This window comes from Saccostrea cucullata, unplaced genomic scaffold (genome assembly GCF_032062105.1).
Source record: "Saccostrea cucullata isolate Sc308-1 unplaced genomic scaffold, CSIRO_AGI_Scuc_v1 ctg256, whole genome shotgun sequence".
Classification (NCBI taxonomy): Eukaryota; Metazoa; Mollusca; class Bivalvia; order Ostreida; family Ostreidae; genus Saccostrea; species Saccostrea cuccullata.
Window position 1 is genome coordinate 69,307 of NW_026924265.1, and position 21,751 is coordinate 91,057.

The 21,751-nt window shown below is 32.9% G+C and overlaps 2 protein-coding genes across 2 annotated transcripts in view; one reads left to right on the forward strand and one right to left on the reverse strand.

The window, feature by feature from the left end:
• Window positions 1–4,189, forward strand: part of LOC134266075 (uncharacterized) — a 56,331-nt gene extending 52,142 nt beyond the window's left edge. The window contains exons 18-20 of the mRNA XM_062748314.1: window positions 735–1,536; window positions 1,768–1,968; window positions 2,434–4,189. Of these exons, the coding sequence (XP_062604298.1) occupies window positions 735–1,536; window positions 1,768–1,968; window positions 2,434–2,606 (1,176 nt within the window). The 3' untranslated portion in view covers window positions 2,607–4,189. The remainder of the gene's footprint in view (window positions 1–734; window positions 1,537–1,767; window positions 1,969–2,433) is intronic.
• A 1,364-nt stretch (window positions 4,190–5,553) lies between these two features.
• Window positions 5,554–17,505, reverse strand: LOC134266066 (sorting nexin-27-like). The gene is made up of 14 exons (XM_062748297.1): window positions 17,231–17,505; window positions 14,683–14,765; window positions 14,435–14,583; window positions 12,590–12,782; window positions 11,949–12,019; window positions 11,632–11,739; window positions 11,188–11,266; window positions 10,861–11,021; window positions 10,439–10,528; window positions 9,675–9,824; window positions 9,217–9,345; window positions 8,947–9,006; window positions 8,326–8,368; window positions 5,554–8,047 (listed from the first exon to the last, which is right to left on the reverse strand). The coding sequence occupies exons 1-13, from the start codon at window positions 17,485–17,487 to the stop codon at window positions 8,366–8,368; spliced, it is 1,533 nt and encodes a 510-aa protein (XP_062604281.1). The 5' UTR covers window positions 17,488–17,505; the 3' UTR covers window positions 5,554–8,047; window positions 8,326–8,365.
• Window positions 17,506–21,751: the final 4,246 nt, after the last annotated feature.

Genomic DNA, 21,751 nt, shown 5'->3' on the forward strand with positions numbered 1-21,751 from the left:
AGTTTTCCTGTCAAATTTCAAGCCTTACTATTTATACACATTCCTTGAATATTTGTTTTGAGTTTTAACATTGATGTTTTATGCCTGAACAGTTGGTAAGTAACCTGTCAATCCATGAAATCTTCTTTTCTATGTAACATTATGTAAAAACATTCCACAGTAGAAACTGTCACAAAATCAGAGGCCCCGGGCCGTGGTCACAGATATTAATCACGTTCATCAGGTGTTGATCCACAACACTCAATGTTTCTTTTATTGCTCAATATTTTTGAACACCTAGTGGTGACTTATGTCATGCTATAAGGGGTCAGTTTTAGAGTTAGCATTCGAATCTCGACTACCAGGGTTGTAAGAGCTACAAAAGTACATGTGTAACCAGTTGTAACAATTTTAGGAATTTTACAGAGTTGTTTTCATATAAAGGTAATAAGTGGTTATCATTATTCTCAGTCAGTAGTCAGGTCAATTAAAATTGCTGTTGATCTTAATGTACTGGAATTCCTTTTGGAAAAATTCTAGATCCATCAGAACTTTAATCAAAATTCATGCATTGATACCCATTTTTACTAAAACAAATAGAAAATATTGAAATTAATGATCCTCGTGTATCTTTATCAAAATTTTAAATTATTAAGAGCAGATTTCATGTACATATACATATAGAATTTAATTCCTATTTTTCCTATTTAATTCATTTTGCATTGCCATATTTGACATTTCTGTCTCTATGTTAGATTTCAGAAGTGATGGAAGGTAGTTTGGCAGACAGAGAGGACCACATTCAGAAAGGGGACAGAGTGATCTCCCTTGATGGTGTGTCGGCTGCTTCTCTCTCACCAGAAGCCGTGATGAATGGAATCAACGACACGACCTCCAATCATGTCATTGTGCTAACCAGAACTGGGGAGGAAAGTGATGATTCTGAAGCCCCTCCCCCAGCACTTCCTGTCTCACAACCACCAGATATTCCAACAGAGGATGAGAAAAGGGAGGTAACAACAGGCACAACACTTGAGGAGGCCAGTGAAAATGAAAGTGAAAAGGAAATAATTAAACAGCAGATAAAAGACTTAAAAGTGGAGATTCCATCAGAAAATGTGGATACACATGAGGACAACAAGCCAGACAGTGATTTAGATGTAACTGGCCCAGGAGAAAGTGCAGGACCAGACTCCATTTCTGTGAGCATTCCAGAGGTGTCAAGTCCTCAAGGATCTCAGGACTCCGGTGTGGACATGCCAAGTCCACTGGATACACAATCCACACTGGATACACAGCCCACAGTTGATACACAATCGACTCTGGATACACAGCCCACACTGGATACACAATCCACACTGGATACACAGCCCACAGTGAATACACAGCCCATAGTGGATACACAGTCCACACTGGATACACAGCCCACACTGGATACACAGCCCACAGTGGATACACAGTCCAAACTGGATACACAGTCTACAGTGACGAATACTGCACCTACTGAGAAACCTAAAGAAACTGAGCAGTCACTATCCAATGGTGATCTGAATCAAGGTGTGTACTCATGTTTATTTTAAAACATATCATTACAATTTGATAACAATTCATTTGAATAAATTAAACAGTCATACAGCAGAATATTCTGCTTGAAATTAAATGTATCATGGAAATAAGGGATAAAAAAGCAAAACAAAATACAATTTTACTATAAGAGTAATATTTCATAAAATTTGGCACCATCAGGAATGTTTTTAAGTTAAATTCTATATTCTCTTACTTTGAAAGTATCGTCTCCTACCTCCCCACTTGAAAGGATAGAGCAACTGTTGACCTCACCGTCCGATGATTCTGATGATGAGAATGCAGAGAAAGATACGTTTGAGGTGGTGATGAACAAGGGGGTAACAGGACTGGGGTTCTTGATTGAGGGAGGGAAGGCTTCAGCCAAGGGGGACCAGCCTCTCACCATCAGGAGGATATTCAAAGGTATCATAAAGGGGAGCTAGGAAAGACTGCAAAACCATTTCCATTTTTCTGTATTTCTAGAGCAGCATGTAATTTAAACACAAAAGTTAATATTGTGATAATTTATTGAGAAAAAGATATAATGTTCTATCTTACTGAAGTAAATGTCAAGTACATATATATTTATGGGGGAAAAATATGGAGTACATTTATATATAAAATGTTTTTGACACGTGAGAAAAATACATGTACCAGTATCTATAAATTTTAAAATTTACAACAGATTATTTTGTTATCCGTAAGGGCTTTTTAAGTTAGATGATGAATTTTGTTAACATTCCTTTTGAATAATTGAATTTCCTATACTGATTTCAATAATCTATATTATGGAATACACAACATGCAGACTGGACAAAATTTAATGTATATAAATATAACTCAACATGCAGTTTACATACAAATCAGAATTTCTCTATCTCTGTCAAGGTGGGCCAGCAGAGAAATGTGGCAAGCTGAAGGTCAAGGATGAGATTCTGGAGGTCAATGGATTGGACATCACAAACATGCGGCACTCTGAGGCCTGGACACACCTCAAGTTCCTGGACGATGGACCAGTACATCTACTGATACGTCGCAAGGTCCAGAAGTCACCAGAATAAAGACACTGAATCACCATCAAAGTACTGAAAGTACTGGTAACATCATCAAAGTAGTAATGCCATCAAAGTACTGAAAGTACTTATACCATAATCAAAGTACTGCAAAGACACTAGTTAACACCATCAAAGTACTGAAAGATACTGCAGCACTATCCAAGTACTGAAGTAGTACCATATGTAGTACTTGTATTACTGTTATAGCACCGAGGACCTAGTAAGACATTTTAAAACAGGCTACACCAATTTTGCAATTTTGTTCAGCAAAAGGTTATTTCCACTTGAATGTAACTTGGTTTTCTGACAGTATAAAACAGTATTCTGTTTATGGATAGGCAAGTGATTTTTTTATGGCAGGAATTGGTTTAATATGTGTATCTGCACAAATGTATATTGATTTTATTCATTATACAAAACAGAAGTGCTTTAATAAAAGGATACATGCCAACTGTTATACATTCAACATAGTCTCTCCTGTTACACTTGTATCTTTTATATGCTGTAAATCACTTTTCATTTGTAAGAACTTTTGTGTAATTAAGTGAGATGATCAGTTCATGAGATCCATTCTCATGTATATGTTTAAAAAAAATTATAAAGAGAATAAATTTGTGACCATTTTGTCTCTCCAATAAAGAAATATGAAAATATCTCACAAAAATAAGGTGCACAAAAATTTTGGTGATCTACAGTATTATGCTACCAATTTGTTTGAATATTTGATAATGGTTTTATGGGTAAAATGATATAGGCATATATACATTACCGGTACATAATACATATCTCATGAGGGTCTCATAGTTAATCAAATACATATAAGCTTTGTCTCTGAAAGGTCCTGTGATAAAGAATTGTGTCTCAAGGTTTTAATCTGTTAAGGGTTAGTTTTTAAAATTTGTAACAAAATATACATGCAAGAGTAAAAACATTCATATAGAATGTACCGGTAGATACACTATATGCTGGACACTTGTTTCCTTGTTTTTGACACTGTGAGTTGTGTTTTGTAGGTAATTATCAGTGCTTGTATACACATTGTTAAGTTTGTTTGCTGTTCTTGTATGTCTCAGGTTTAACCAACTCATTTTCCCATATACATATATTATATGTACCACATATACACATGTACTGCTATTATTGTTTGTCTATGTACATTTTTATTTTATCCCACATGCTTGTTCAAAGTGTAATCGGTGTTCTATATATTATATGTACATGCTCTAGCAGACCTTATACTGTTATGTGTTCAACTGGACAATCTTCTCCGAAATGTCTTCACAGTTGTTATTTCCTGAGACTTTTTACTTTATGAAAAATATGCTCTAATTTTTGTATATGAAAAATGAATTCTTCAAACTTTCGGAAAATACAATTTAATTTCTGAAACATATCGATATAGATATCTATATTTTTATTGGAGATCGAGCCAATCTGTTAGCAATATAAGTGTACAGTGCACTGCATATATTGTATACTCGTCAACTCTTTGTAATACATGTCTAATCCCTAAGTATATATTTATTTGCAATATGTTTGAACAAAGCAATATTTTCTACAATAAAAATAAATATATATAAATAATTCAAGTACGATTTTTTGTTTCTTCATACCATCTGTATTTTTCCCAACGTATCAGAAAGATTAGCCAAGAACTATTGACAGAGGTAAGGTATTTTTTTATGTACAATAAGGCCTGGTTGATCCACATGTCAAAAATCATTACAATTCTTCTGTCGAAGCAGATTTGCAGGGACTAGAATTCCAATTTCTAAAATTTTCAATTAAGTAATCCATATGCTTCATTAATCCAGACTATTTGGTTGGTATTAAGAACAGTCAGATTAATAAGACTGGACTGTATCTTCTAATTGTCTTGATATTGACCACTGACCATGCAGAGAATTTCAATGAAGGACTCCAACAAGATATCTGATATGCTTTTAACAAGGACAATAAGCAATAAAGGGACATTTCATACTTTTAGGGGTAAAGATGTCACGCGCAGTGAAACCTCATCATCTCCAACTCATCCTCACAAGACAGAGGTCCCGAGTCAACACATTCAACCCCTGGCATATTTCACGCAATATTTGTTGGCTGACTATAGCGAGGTATTTCGGAAAAATTACAAATCTTGATTGTTTTTCTTATTTCTCAACCAATCACATTAAGCCATTCTGTGATAAACAACTTGTAACACATGCATTTGAGGTGTCGACTGAATCCTTATCTTACTGTTTATGAAAGCTTTAAATTGATTGGTGCTTCTCAATGAGAGGAGTAAGGCTACTAATCCTGAATGAAATATGCCGACTCAGAACCCCTGGGCATTGGAAGGATGCTCCAACTTGGCAGGACCAAAATTAAACTTTGATATAACCAAAGGTTCCAGATAATGTGCAAAAAAAAAAAAAAACATCATCGGGTTTGCCAACTCACTTCAAATATCCCAGGTATTCATGATATCTGTGATAGAAATAATTAAGTTCAACAGTATATGTATTACCGAGTTCTACTAACTGAACTTGTTTTTGAATATCTGTTCAAATTGTAATTCTGACAAACTCTATTTAAAATGCAATTACTTGTTGACTGTGGCAATCCTTGGAGAGTTTTGACAGCTACATAAAATATGAAATTCTGTAACTTGAGACAGATTTGTCACTCACGTAAAAAACATGCTCCATAAGTGGAAATTTTAGCGAGACGCAAATTTAGCGATTTCTACCCCAAATCTGGAATTATATTTTTAGTGAGAAGTAATTTTAGCGATTTTAAAATGCTTACTAAAGTAGCTATTACAAATAATAGGCAATTAATTTTTAGCAATATTCAATTTTAGCGATGTCAGCACCCTCTCTAATAATGCCAAAATTAAATCCTCGCTAAAAATTCTACTTCTACAGTATGTCATGCATGTAGTATCTAAAATCACAACTAAGGACAGCTATATAATCATAACTTTTATTTCACTGAAAACAGTCATTGATATATATTATAATATTTAACATAAACAATAAACGTTCCAGGATTTAGATTTCTGAGTTGTAAAACAACTCACCAAATACTCGTGACAAATAAGTGTGCATTGTTCACTAAATGAAGGTGTGAAATTTAAATGCTTCACAACAAGTTTTTGTACCCACTGTTCTTCACATAAATCACAAAAAACACAAATCTGTATACAGGAAAAAGAAATTCCTTTGTTCAATATTGCAAACTGTTATTATGGCCAAGGGAAGTATGAAGGCTAACATATTTCATAGAAACTTCTTATTTTCAAAATTACAGTTCTTAGTTTCTTCAAGTACGACCTCAAAGAAGACCAGTATATATTATATACAATATTTAACCTCCCAGTTTCATACATACAACTACATGTTCATATAATGTTAGACAATAATCACACAAATGAAACTATATTTCTTTGACTGGGAACCTCTAACTAAACCTATGGATTCTAGAATAAGTGCCGTTGTCTTCTAGTACTTAAATTCATCTAATTCTCATTTTATGAATCAAACAATATATAAATTAATTCATATATTCACATATTTCAACTCTTTGAACCCCTGATTTTCCTTACAAAATTCAACCTATAGTCAAGTCTAAAGATGATGTATGTACATGTTTGAACTTAAGAGATATAATGTGTTATGCATTATCAAATGAACAGAAAATGGTCAAAATTGTTTACACAAAACGAGTACATATGAATACACATATAACATTTAAATGCATTTAACAACGAAATAAAATTCCTCACTTTTGTCTTTCGTTTTTTTTTTCTTTATGAAAAAGTGTCTATTCTATGAATATGAAATAAAATTAATGATCTCTATTCAAAATATCTGTAATCACAAATAACTTATGTCGAATATGTAATTTTCTACATAATGAATCACAATGAATAAACTTTTTGTTAAGTTTCCCCCAAATACTTGCATCAATGTCACATAAATGTAACAATATTTAAAAAATAAGGAAATACCAAAAAAGCAATTGAAATTTTGAATATATGTACAGAAGTCTCTGTTGAAATCTGCAGATTCAACCAAATTTAATTTTGAATTATGAAATATATTTTCAAATTATGTTTACTAGTCAGAAATCAGAAAACAGTGATGCATTCTACCCATATAAATTTGTTCATGCATGATCTGGGGGAACAGCAATAAATCTGTAGTACTTGGCATAACAAATACCACAATATAAATAGTTTACCATTCATGGGGGGGGGGGGGGGGGTGAGAGATTTATGATGGTGGCTTATAATAGATCACTTATTCTCTATAAACCATACAATTCTTAAAAATTTACAATCTTATTATTACATAAATCTACTTTAACAAAAAAGTTCCATTTATATGTCAGTCTTTCTGTATACTACAATATTATATATAGAATATACACTTCATATGTACCGACTGCTTTTAAATTTTGATTACTGTAAACTACTTTAAAATATACTTTGATTTGTACACAAAGGCAAGAAAACAATCTATCCAAAAACCTTAATTATAAAAAATCGAAATGAAGACTGTTTACATAAGTTTGTCAATTTTATGGAGGAAAAAAATGAATTTGGCTTTGTATCATATGACAAGAAATCTACATAGAACAGTCATATATCTTGCCTGCATCATTCAGATCAGCTAAAGTCTACAAATATCATTCTTTGTCTCTTTTACTACAAAATTTACTGTCTCCTTGCTCTAGCTTTGAGAAATGAATTAATAAAGTTAAGATTCAAATGGAAATAGTTAAAATGTATAATGTTTGACGACAGCTTCGACCTTTGATCATCAGATTTTGTCTTTGGCCATATGGCCATTTTTTATTATTTGGGGAGAAGATGGATTTCAGCAGATAATACCCTTATTGGACAACAAAAGTAACAAGTGTATTTAATATATGTGTCACCCTAAAGTTCTTTTTCATCATAATTTTATATATACCATTATTTCATATTATACAAATGTTTACATCAGGGTTTACATTTAGAGAAATCAACCCATACTTGACTAGATATTCCTGTGGATTTTCACATCTAAATCTACAGCATGATGTTAGCACTATACCCATCAAATCTGTACAAACACAAAACATCAATTATTCAAACTTGTTTTCACAATGGCAAAATATCTTTCAAATCCAAAGAACTGTTACGAGCTAAATACAAAACTAAACAGTTATAAAATTGAAATAAATAACAATATAGATCAACAAGAAGCCTAAAAATGATCAACAAGATTTTGAATTTGATAAACACCAAGATTGACATCACATGATAGTTGACCCGCAACAGGCATATTGCAAGAGAAGTCCTCCACTATCTAAACACAAGTACTATAACGTGGAGGGATAGCACACCAGACTTCCTGCTGTTTCTTCAGCAACAAAGTGATTTTGCAATATCCAAGAACACAGTTATTTCAGCTGATCTGTTAAAAAAAGAGATAGTTCAGTAATAAATACAATGTATTAGCTGTAAAGTTGTTCAATTAGGACATACAGATGTGCACAATTTCCTGACATAAGTAAGAGATGCCAACCATAATAAAAATATTGGAATTAAGAAATCTGTATTATTAATCATATACAGTATTAAATGTCCTTGCATTTTAACATCAGAAAGAATACTAGCTGTGTTGTAAATGTAATGAAAATTCATCTGGAATCTTTACATAACCACACAAAACAGACATGTTCATTGACTTACTTTTGGCCTCAGGGAGTTTTCTTGTTTATTTTGAAAATCATCACTGAAAAAGATAAACATTTAAATTTAGTAACCACTGAAACTGAAGTTAATATACTTTTTTTCTTATTTAGTTGCACTGTCTTAAACCAATCTTCATTATTTTCAATCCATTTTACATTCTTTTGTTTTTTATTTCAAAGGGCAGAAATAGTCTAAAAGAAGGAAACATAAAGCACATGTGTAATAAATCCATACAAGAACATGCAACACCTCATATAAAAATAGCTTTGTCCCTTTCTATCATCAACCTTGGCTGCACCACAGTTGACAACTTTTCTTTGGGGGGAAAATTTTCAAATTTTTTAATTTTAAATCTTCAACCTTAGTTCAATATAATGTACCAATTTTTTCATTTGATGTAACCTTTATGAGAGATATTTTTTCATGACATTATCATTCTGCTTTGCTATTATACAGACAATATCCAATACACAAAGTATCTAATTAAGTACAAACTGCAAGGTTGAAGTAAGAATCTTGACCTAATTGAATGAAAGATCAACATTTTGTCCTTTGTATTTCAAGTGATGAAAATCGTTTAATATTGTTTTAACTATAAGTTTTAAAATTTTAAATTACCGCATATTCCTGCTCTCTTTCCTCAAATATCCGATCGAAACATTCCTTCATGTACTCATACTACAAAAACAAGAAAATAAATAAACAGTTTTGTTTGATTATTGAAAGAAAATATTTGCTATGTTTTCATTTCATTAGTACACCAATTTTTCTTTAAAATGCAGTTGTTCTGAGTTTCCAAACTTCATTAAAACTATTTTATAATAAATACACCAAGATGTATTTTAAATGAAGTGTCGTACAACTGAACAATATATACATTGTACTTACATATGGTGTTAATATCTGCACATTACGAGGCTTCTTTCCAGGACGAGCATACTCAAAAGAGAAGGACATTCCCTCTTCTTCAACATCAAACGTCTTCACATCCTTCCACTGAAATTCTATCACTTGAGACTGAAAATTTAAAATTTCATGAATGTATAAATAACTATAAGTTAAAAGAAAAAGATGATTAAACAATGATCATGAAATACTAATAATTTACACAACGCCATACGTGTAACCTCTGCAAAAGAAAATGAATTGAAACTGCAAATAATTGGAATTCTCCCAAGTCCAAGGAGCATAAATTTGTCCAAAATTGCTTGACTGTACCCCCAAAACAAAACCTGACCTAGATACTCTTATTAATTTTTTTTTTTTTTTTTTTTTTTACAGTACCTTTACTTTCAGTAGCAAAATGCATGAAATGGTTTGCTAGTCAATACAGTAAATAATTATACCTCTGGGGTGCCATCATTTTTACAGGCATGGAGTTTGAAGCACTCAAATCCTATGACAGCAATCACATGACCATCTTTCCGTGAGTCACACGCACAGTGTGGGAACACCACCTCCCCATAACCCTCAAGCTGTCGAGCCACCTTCAGGTACTGAAATAAAGAATTTCAATATTAGCCATGCACAGATAATTCTCATAATTTAGAAGAAGATGAAAGTTCTTGCTTATGACCTAGGTTCTACAGAATCAAGGTAACCAGAGATGATTACGTATGAAACACTTATGACCCCCCCCCCCCACCCAATTGGAATTTTTCGAAGTTCGAGGGGCATATCTACGTCTATGTACCCAAAACAGAACTTATCAATTCCGTACATGCAACCTCTGCAAAGAAAATGAATGGAAACTGCAAATAATTGTAATTCTTCTAAGTCCAAGAGGCATAACTCTGACCAAAATTGCTCGATTGTACCCAAAAACAGAATTTGACCTAGATATTCTTATGATAAATCTGTACATAAAATTTCATTTCAGTATGTGAAACTTCTGTGAAGAAAATGAATGGAAACTGTTAGTGTTACCAACAGACAGACAGACCAACCAACCAACTAGCAAACCCATACACCCTCACTTCTTAAAAGGGAGGCATATTTTTTTCCCCAAAGTAACTTTTCCTTTTTCTCCTCATAACAAGAATGGAGAGACATATGGTTTTTACAGAGTATCTTAGTAATCTTACAATATTTGATGTCACAGCTGTCTCACCTCAATGCTTTTGTTGGATTCCTGCAGTGCTTTAAGTTCATACAGTTTATCCTCTGTTTTGATTTGTCCTTTATTTACACAGTCAACAGCCTAAAGGTAAACAGAATATGACAAGCTGACTATCAAAACCATCTTGACATAAAATTAAATACATCAGTGAGGGTACTTTTAACAAAATTTTAAATCTGATAAAACTAAGGCAGTAGGAAAGCTCAAGACCTTTCTTATATTCTCACATTAGAAACTTTTCATACAAATAATCATTTTATGTGCACAGATCACTGTGCTTTATTCTTAGTATCTATAAGAAGGGAAGATATTTTGATGAGAATTTTGCTACATGCATAGGGACTTTTTGGTTAGATGATATTACTAGAAAAATAAATGATGTTCAAACAAGGCTCTTGGGAATTATACAGTACCTCCCAGAAGAGGAAATTGACTGCTTGTTGATCTGAGTTGAGCATGGCCTCCAGGGCTGGAGAAAACAGCCATCGCCGTAGTGTGATACATGTTGAGGTGGCAGTACTGTAGTTCTGTATGTAAATATTGTGAGGGAATTCTGTATTTTGTAGTTTCCTGTCTGCAATATCAAGAAATTTAATGTAGCTTTTATATTAAAGGCACCCTACATTCTAATACACATGGCAGATTCCATGGCTATGCCTTTTTTGTATTGATAATTTTTTCTTCTTCTTCTTGAAGCTTTATTAAAATTGAAATACCATGAACTTCAGGGAAATGCTTACCAAAATTGTATTCCACAGTTTCAAATAAATAAAAGCAGTGAGCAGCAGGCTCTGATAAGTGTAGCCTGGACACCACAGCCTACAAAGAGAACAAGACGGGAATTCATTTTTCCAATTAACAATTTATAGCTGGTAGATAAATTTTTTTTCTTTTGAGATGTACTGCTTTTCTGTAACCAGCTTTCATGTAAGTAACCAATTATAAGTAAATAAATCATAACAAAGTACATGAATTTGTATTTTTTTCACTTTAAACTTGTTGAATTTTTCTAAACTAGTTGTGCAAATTAAAATAAAAAAATTAATCCCTGTCTTACATTACCTCATAAACTTCATCAGTTGTTTCATTATTCTATCAGCTGTGTCATTATATTACCTTATAAACTTCATCAGCTGTGTCATTACGTTACCTTATAAACTTCATCAGCTGTGTCATTACGTTACCTTATAAACTTCATCAGCTGTGTCATTACGGTTGACCTTCACAACACACAGGTTGCGATCTGGAAGCAGCACTTTCAGTTCTACCTCTGAATTTGTGTGATTGTTTTCCTTTTAATGAAATTAAATGCAAATCAAAATACCCCTACATATACAAAATTTTCTCTGATATCCATGTACATAAGCAATTCAAAACATGCATGTTCAGAAAACAGAAAGTTTTCAGAAAATGTTCAGAAATAGTTAAGCATGTGAACGGGTTATACAAACTTCTTGATATACATGTACATGCTTCAATGGAAGATAAATTTTTAGCTTACTTGATCAACTTCTGGAGCAGCCAAAAATTCCTGCATATATTCACATTCACCAATTACCCTTACAGCACACACTGAAAAAGAAAAACATTAACAAAATGAGATGAAACTTCAACTGCATGATGTCAATTTTCTTTTGTATTATAAATGTGCATCAGATCCTTCCCTCAATGCATTTATTTCAATTTATAACTCTAACTAAAGTCAAAGATATTTACATCTACTTATTTTACAACCCCAGTTGAATTAAAATTTTATTTGAGATGCATTTATATCATTTGATACAAATTATTTCAGTACTTATCCATGCTACAGCCCAAAAATTTTTAATTTTTCGTATGTAGTCAATTTGCTGATATAGATATATCTCTCTTGAAAATAAAATTATCTTATAAAAATTTACCATCATCTTTGCTGCACAGTCAAGACAAAAGTTTACAATGAAGGGAAAGAGAAACAGTAAATGCAAAATTTGACATTTTCCACTCAAATGAAATGAAATATTTATTTCAATATATACTTGTAGCCCTGACATCAAAAGTCTACTGCACTGATTTATTTTTTTCTCCTCCGTTTCTTATAATGTTGACTTAAAATTACAACCTACCCTTCTACATCCCACAACCCTTAACCACTAATCCTACCTTTTTCTAAGTATTGCTCTAAGCCTCTCCTCCTAGCATCCAACTGCTGTTCTGACAGGGTAAATAATTTTTTTCCAGGCATTTTGGGAAAATTGAAGTCAGGAAATTCTCTTTTTAATCGAGAATGCAGTGTGTCAAACTCTCTGTATCTCCGAGAGCAAAGATGTCTTCCAGCCATATATATGTTGAAAACCTAAAATAATGAAATATGTCATGAAATGTTTCTCAAAAAAGAAGCTGTTTAATATTTAGAAACATTCAATGAAAAGAGTTTACTGATGAATTTAAATGCTGACCAATTTATTCTTTTTTTAAACCAATCATCTGTATATTATTTATTTGCGGGGAGGGGGGGGGGGCATTAACTTTAGGATGACATCCATATATTCCTGATCTACACTTTTCATATCTGAAAGTGTCAATATGTGTCAATGTATGTCTGTCTAATCCAGCTTATGAATTCTCCTTTATCTGAATGTGCTTGAGGGACACACGCTATCAGAGAGTTAATTAGCATCATTATCAAATCAACCAGTGAGAAAATTCAGCTCATATCAGGACTTGCTCATGGCAAAAGACTGGGACTTGTAGAATTAATTATACAACATTGGCAGCACTGAATCAGTAACTCTGGGAACTGCTTACTAGCAATATAACCATCTGATAACTGCAATGACTCTTGCATTAAAAAAACAAAAAACCTTTAAAGACTACTGGTATATGTATCTAGCCACAACAGATTTTACAATGGATTACATACACATGTATATAATCAATCTTGTGCCTTTCACACTATGAGATACAGTGTATGAGTAATTATGTCAGTTAGATTTTGATCCATTAGAAATTTTAATGTCATACTTTTGCCCTGTTGGTGTTCAGTGGGAAATAATCAATTGCTTTTTATGAATATTTTGGCAATTTTTTTCAAATTTGATTGAAATGGTATGAACCCTTGGATTGACTGTAAACATCCATTTTGATTCAATTGCCCATCATCTAATATTTGTATATAAGCAGTGATATTACTTTACATGTATGCAGCAGGCACTAGATACCAAAGACTGAGGAATGCGACTGTACATCGATCAAGTGTGCCAGGGAGTCAGTACATGTATCATCATCAATAGGATATATCATATAAAATAAACTATTGAAAATGTTTCTTGCTGAATCTTTTTGTCTGTTGAAACTTCTTTTATTCGTAAGTGTACAAATGCATGCGTTTTGCACCACATACATGTATTTATAAAGAAGCACTTCAAAAATAGCAGAAAATGTGCTTCTAAAGATTCAAATGTTGAACATACTTCACTTTGTGAAAACAGCTCAATAAAATCTACCCCAAAACATAGACATTGCTGCACAGTAATTAAGACAGTCTGGCTGACAGCTGTTTTAAAATCAATGAAAATGTGAAGCAAATAAGAAAACAGAATCAATTTGCTTGATGTCAGGTTGATGAGGGGTGTTTGTTGGGAGCCATTGTGCTAGGTTTGTGACTTCCTGATGGCTGCTGGCACTAATGGTTCCAGATAATGGACAGACACTACAGGTGATTCAACAAATTCCATCTCATGTCAGACAAGATCTTATAGAAATTCAATGTTAGAGGATGAAGCTAAAAAATCAATAGAAACCAAAAATGGACTAAAAAGTTTTTCAAACCTTAAACACTGTATCTAACCAATTCTTAGAAAAAAGAAATTATCACCTGAACTTTAAATTTGCTACTAGTATACAAGGAATACATATACTTGTGAATTACACTGAATTTTGCTCTTTTTTCTCCACTGAGCGTAATCAGAATTTGAAACTGGGTAGGAGAGCAAGGCAGTGACTTACCACAAACTTTTCTCCGCCCTGCTCTACCGTCTGGTAGTCAGGGATAGATATTGGGAGGGAGCGTCGCTCAGAGTAGTCTATATATGAGGGTCCAGAGGAATCATCACTGGGCTCCAACCTCTCAGCAACCTGCTCTGGCACCGAGATCACTACAGAATCAAAGCAAACATACTGGCTTAGACATTTTTAATAGATTAGCCCAGACAGAAAACATCACTGGATTTATGACTGCATTAATTATTTTTTACCTGTTAAAACGAGAGAGTCACCTCCACTTTTTATTAGATCCACCACTTGTTTGTGTGTTGCCCCCTCAACATTGACATGGTTTCTGTAATATACATGAAAATTTTTCAATAACTTACTATAATACATGATTATACAAAAAATGTGCTACTCTTTTGTGTAAAAGTGGGTCAAACTCCAAGGTCAAAAGGGCAAATTTGGTGGTACCTGGTCCCAAAAAAAGGTCCTATCACAAAGAATACACCTGTGAAATATGAAGGCCAGCGCCCCACCCATTCAAAAGTAATGGGCAAGGTAAAAGTTTTTGCAGACAAACAGATAAACAAACACACAGACAGACAGACTGATAGACAAGAGGAAAACTATGAATACCATCAAATCTTTGCATACAGAGGCATAAAAATGTTGGATTTCAAATACATATATATCAGGAAAACACTTACAGGAAGCATCACATTACAAGAAATCAATTACAGACCTACGTGTATTAAAGGTGACTTTGTCATTTAAATATCAAATAAAGAAAAACTTGAGATCAGGTTGAAAATGCGGAAGATTCCCACTCATAGATAACAAACAGTATTCAATAAGATCTATAAACTTAAAGAAATAAAATACATCACAAACACTTCCTAAGAATGCAGAAATAAATTTATTTTGTTGATAAGTTTCAACCATGAGTGGTCATCATCAAAACCAGTTCTGATAAAAATGTCAAATCAAAATCATGCTGGAAAATTACTAACTAACAAACTGAGTATTTGAATATCAATTTAAAGAAAAACTCATTAAAATGTTTATAGCCAAATAATGAATTTCACACATTTCCTCTCTATTTTTTTTAACTTATATGAAACTCTAGACTACTGATATGTATATAGGAATAGTATTTTCAAAAATATTGTACCTAAGTCATTAAAAAGAGAAAAGACCAACACATTTTATGTAAATCTAAGTAGCTTTTTTCCTATAATACATGTAGTTTAATATCATACGTAGTATCTAAAAAGAGAAAAAACTTATACATTTTATGTAAATCTAAGCAGCTTTCTTCCTAAATAGGATTGGCTTTATGGCTTTAAAGACCAACAAGTCATGTGCTTCATTGATTTCATCTCTCATGAATCTGTAGATTACTGCTTACATGTAGCTTATGCACCCTCTGAGGAGTTAACTGTAACTCATTTACTGTGAAAATGGGGAAAACCAGTGCGTAGAAAAAAAAATCACAAAGACATGACTTTTCACTGAATGATTTCAGAAATAAACTAGGTTCACTGGAAAGAAGAACACCTGTACTTCTCATTCACAACAGAAAAAATAAGTTATCAAAATAATTCAAGAATAATCAATGCTGTGTATTTCTATTGTATGTATCAAGATCATTTTAGAAAGACAAATTTTAAAGATATAAACTTCTAAAATACAGGCATATTGCTTTTTACAATATGTGTATTACAAATGTACTCCAGTTCTTTAGTGTAAGATTTTACCACCATTTGTTCACTTGAATCACTTTTATATACTGTTAAAATTTGAAAAAAATTTTTTAAACTAAGACAAATACAACAAATTTTATTTATTCGGGTATACTCTCAGTATACCTGTACTCTCACATTAATATCACCATGGTACATGTGGTACTTAGCCCAGGATACAGAAAAAACTTTGAAAAACATCTATCATAAAAAGTACATGTTTAAATCATTTTCATGTTTTCATACAGTGTAGTTATATATATACGTAAAAAAGTTTTAGTTCCCATTACAATTTACTAACCAATGAAGGCTAAACACTAGTTTTTATTTTCTTTATACAAATACATGTCTGAGAGCTAGTGTACATATATCATGGGGTGCATGTAACCAACTTATATGATAAAACCAAGATCAGATCAATCCTTCAATTTATACACAAATATAATATACCAAGAATACCTTTGTGTCCAATTTCTACAAGATTTCATTGCACAGGTGATAAATGAAGTCTGTGGATTGTTTAAATGTTTGTGTTCTGAGTATTTTTAATATTAGAAAAACTTTTGCAAATATTTAGCTGTCAGGGTAAAAAATTATCCAAGATCATTAAAAGGAAATGCCATTTATAATTTAAGAATCTCTGAAATGTTTCAAAAAGCACTCTTTTTACAAAAAAAAAAAAATAGACTAAACAATGCTTTTGGGGTCCTATAAAGCATATAGATGAATTTCAATTGAGGGACTTCATGTACATCACTGGCATGTGCAGTCTGACAAGCCCAGTCTAAATTACTGAATACATATCTGGCTGCGCTCAACCAACAGTCGCACCGTCAACATATTTTTATACTTGTGAATTATATATTCCCTAGACTTCCTCTTGGAGAAGAAATGCTTTTTCTATATAATGTACAATTCGTGACAGAAGAAATGCTATTCAATGCAATGTACATGCAGTTAAGTGCTTATTTAACTGTCTAAAGAAATGTTGACAGATATACATGTGAATAGAAAGTTCATAAAACACCAATAATTCATTATCTTATGACAGAGCTGCATAAGTGTCACTTACACCTCCAGTATCCTGTCCCCTTTTCTTATCCCTGCCCTCTGTGCTGCTCCTCCATCAAGCACTGCACTTACATGTTGTAAAGGAGCATATAACACCCCATTGATTGACTTCAGTACACCTCCCTCACTCACTTGGCCTCTCACATTGAAGCCAAAACCTGTCTCTGATTTAGTAACCGTGACCTCTCGAGGTCTTCCTGGCTCGTCATCTCGAATATCAGGTGAAGAGGGTGGACTGCTCTCTTCGCTATCTGCCATTTTATGTCATGTGACCAAACTGATTTTTTTTTATAGTTTGTTTCAATAAAATTTTGTGTATTCCGATCCCGATGACAAGAGTCAAGTTTCAAGATTTTATGCGCCCGGATCGATAGATCCAGGGCGTATATTGTTTTTGTCCTGTCTGTTTGTCTGTTTGTTTGTTTGTTTGTCCCGAACTTTAACCTTCACCATAACTTTTGAACCATGAAAGATAGATACTTCATATTTGGTATGCATACTTCACTAATTAAGCTCTTTCAAATGACACCAAGGTCAATCACCTTGTGACCTTGACTGTGACCTTAATGCTAAAAATAGCTTTTTCCGAACTTTGTTGCCGGTGTAACGTTGAATATTGACCCGAGTTGAAAATTGACCCGGGGGTCATTTTTCAACGTTGAATATTGAACCGGGGTCATTTTTCAACGTTGAATATTGAGACCAAAAGTCGTTGAATTTATACCCGGGGTCATTTTTCAACAGCTTGATATTTTTTTTCTTACACCTGATGACGTCAACAAGTTGAAAATTGACCCTGTTGAATATTGACCCCACCTCAAAGTTTGAGCATTTTTTTTTAGCTGGGAAGTTGTTTTACGGGATTTATCAGTATCACTTTATTCATATTTCGGTTTCAATTTTTTCCCCTTTTCAAGAATAATAGAAATAAACATACAGTATCACCCCGTGAATATATGTACATTTTGAACAGTGCACGGTTTTAGTTATCTTCAAGCATGACAACTTTATTTTTGACAATACTATAACCGGTAGAAATACACAAGTCGGTACTTCGTTTAATAATTTATTAACGGTCCAAAACTTGGTGTTTCTACTCGATCCGTGTGTCGGCGTGGACAGTGCAAGGTCCAGTTTCCAACTGAAGATCTTTGTATTAAACAACCAATTTATAACAATGATGAAGCAAACAATTACAATCGAGAGTTACTCAAAGCAGAAGGACATAATTGACATAATTAATATAATTGAATAATAATTAGCACTTTCACACAGGTACAGGTGGCATCAAATGTCTTGCGGTCAAGGTCTAATTATATTACATTAAGCACTATCAAAGGAAATTATTGTTACTCAAAAATATGTTCATCTTACACGGTCACAATACTTTCCAAAATCCATGGCATCCATAAATAACTACAAAACAACGAATAGGGCATAAAACAAAAATCTTAATAAAAATCTGCAATCTAGAAAGTAGCCCTATATATATTGATCAGGTGGGTGAAAGTAAGAAACCCGCCGAATCCCCACCCCAAGCTCTACAGCCTTTACGGCAGCAGATCATATAGATTCTATCACAGATCGATTCAATCGATGTACAGCATATAATTATAATTTCTTATTTGATACTGGATGCCTGGTAAGATGTTCATTTATCTTGTAATTCATTTACTTGTTTAATTTATGTAACGATCTACTGGCAGTCGTTTGAATAACTTATTTAATTATTACTTTTCGTAAATGTTGAAATGTCTTTATGTTTCGTGTTTGTCTATGTGTACTGTTTTGTATGAGTGTTGTGAGAGTGTTTTTCTATTTTCTAGGTTTTTCTTTATATCCAGTAATAAATTGTAAAACGACCGAACCAGTTTTGTTTTGAATTCTTTTAACAAGACCGTGACCCTGTGACAAATAACAAAATTTATTCTAAAACATTCTTATTCTATAGAATGTGATTCCTATTTGATTATTTGTTATTTCTATTCCATTATTTGTAATTTGTATTCGATAAATTGCTTTTCCAATTACAAGAAATGTGACAATATGATTCATATATCATAAAATTTACATTTTTTTTTTCTCGAAAACACGCGTTTCCTATTCGATGTCATTAATATTTAAAACAATCGGTTGCTAGTCGCTAATTTTGTCATTCCAATTCGATAATTATTTGTTTTATATGCAATAAAGTTGTTGTTCGAAAACATACTAGCATCCATTTCTATTCCAAAAAATATGATTCCTATTCGATAAACTTCTCATCTTATTACATATTTTTATCTCTATGTTCTCCTATGCGATGTTTTTTTTTTCTTTTTCAATAAATGCCATGACTGCATTCTGGGAAATATGACAAATTAAACTAGAATTGGTTGTAAACTCAATTAAATAGGAATGTAAAGTTCACATTATTATCGAATATAAATCATTTTATCACATAGATTGACAAAACAAAATTTGAACATCTTGGGAATAAGGCACAAGTTTTCTCTCTTCAAGACTTAGAGACTGGGGATCAGCATAAATTAAGCTGTTGCTGTTTAATATTAAATAAATGTTTCTCGTTTTATACATTGGTGGAGTATTTATAAAGGATTTAGTTATTCAGAATGCTGATTTAATTATTTGATTATGTCTCGCATCAATTTTTGACAAAGATATCCAATATGTTTTAATATAAAGTACATGTAGATCCTAATTCAAGACTTCAAGGCATTGTTACGTCTCATCAATTACGGAACATTAAAAAATATTAATACAAGTTGCAGTAATTTTTTTTTCAGAAACATCAAGTCATATTCTATATTATCTTTAATTGAGAAATCAATACTATTTCTGTTTTTACAAAAAATTATCTCCATTTTAACACTTGTTCTATGAGAAAACCAGGCAGGGGGGGGGGGGGGGGGATCGATGTCCCTCACTTTAATGAAATTTTCTAAAAGGACTCCTGCAATATAGCATATGATCACAAGAAAAAAAAACATGAAGTCAATATGCATTTCAGATTCTATAAATAGTAGCTCGTCTTTATGCTGTTATACTTAATCATGTGATCAAGTCAGAGAGCTTAGAATAAAAGTTGATATCACCTTTTCATGCTAATTCGTTTTCTACGATTTTCTTGTTGTTTACTTGATATATAAGTGAAATAAATTAATTTGTAAGCAAAAAAAAAAAACAAAACAAAAACTACAGCTGTTCGACGGGAAAAGGTGATATCACCAATTCGAATAAGTGATATCACTTTTCGAATTGGTGATATCACAAATTCAAATCAAATAGGTGATATCATCTATTGGAACAGGTGATATCACTTATTCAAATAAGGGATATTACTTTTTCCAGTAAATACCAAAACGGGGCCTCATACCTATGAATTAAGTCACAGTAGTGAAAACCCAATCATAAATATGTGTTTTTATGCTGTTGAATTTTGAACCGGTTTCATGATCAAAATTCCACGACCCGGCTCAGTTTTCAACGGATTAGGGTCTAAATTCAACACCTTTGGTCTCAGTATTCAACGTTGAAAAATGACCCCCGGGTCAATTTTCAACCCGGGTCAAAATTCAACGTTACGGCGGGCACATAGTGTTTCACAAACACATCTTGTTCAAGTTTTCATTTAAGACAAACACCCCAACTGGGGTATATGAATACAAATAATACAAGATTTTAACTTCTAAACAAGAATGACTCAAAAGTTCGGCCAAAATGTACGACCCCCCCCCCCTCATTCGGAAGAGATCTATATATGGCTGAAGACGATGAAGCTGTTTTTTTGTCCCGTAATCAAAGATTTGCGGGTATGAAGTTTTTTTTCCTGTCCGTCCGTCTGTCTGTGTTCCTTTGACTGCCTGTCCTCAACAACTTTAACCCTACCCTTTTCATTGGTTAAAGGTATGACTTTTATACTTTGCATGTGTATTCCTTGTGGCAGTACCTTCTTTTGCGTAATAAAATATTTTTCATGCCCCCGTAAACGAAGTTTCGGGGGTATATAGTTTTTGTCGTGTCCGTCTGTCTCTCTGTCTTTCTTTCTCTCTGCTTGTCTGTTTGTCCGCAAAAACTTTATAACTTTGTCTATAACTATTGATTTAGTAGAGCTGTGACTTTCATATTTCACATGTGTATTCCTTGTGACAAGACCTTTCTTTGGGTACCACCAAATTTGACCTTTTGACCTTGACCTTGGAATTTGACCCACTTTTACACAAAAAATTCAAATTTTTACTTTGCCCATAACTTTTGAACAGTAGATACCAGGACATTTATACTTCACATATATATTTTTTGGGGCAAGATCTTTGACTGGATACTATCAACCTTGACCTTTTGACCTTGACCTTGGAGAATTACGTGATATCGAAAAAAATTTAACCTTGGCAACAACTTTTGAACGGTAATGGCTAGAGCTTTCATACTTCACATATGTAATCCTTGTAAGAAGACACTTCATTGGATATTAAGACCGTTGACCTTTGACCTTGACCTTGGAGTTGACCTACTTTTAAAA

Excerpts from the sequence above, each read along its gene's own strand:
- LOC134266066 (XM_062748297.1), bottom strand. The coding sequence starts at position 17,487 with ATGGCAGATAGCGAAGAGAGCAGTCCACCCTCTTCACCTGATATTCGA. Across the intron at positions 14,766-17,230 it reads GGGGACAGGATACTGGAGGT|AAACCATGTCAATGTTGAGG; the intron begins GTAAGTGACACT and ends TGTATATTACAG. Across the intron at positions 14,584-14,682 it reads TGACTCTCTCGTTTTAACAG|TGATCTCGGTGCCAGAGCAG; the intron begins GTAAAAAATAAT and ends TTGATTCTGTAG.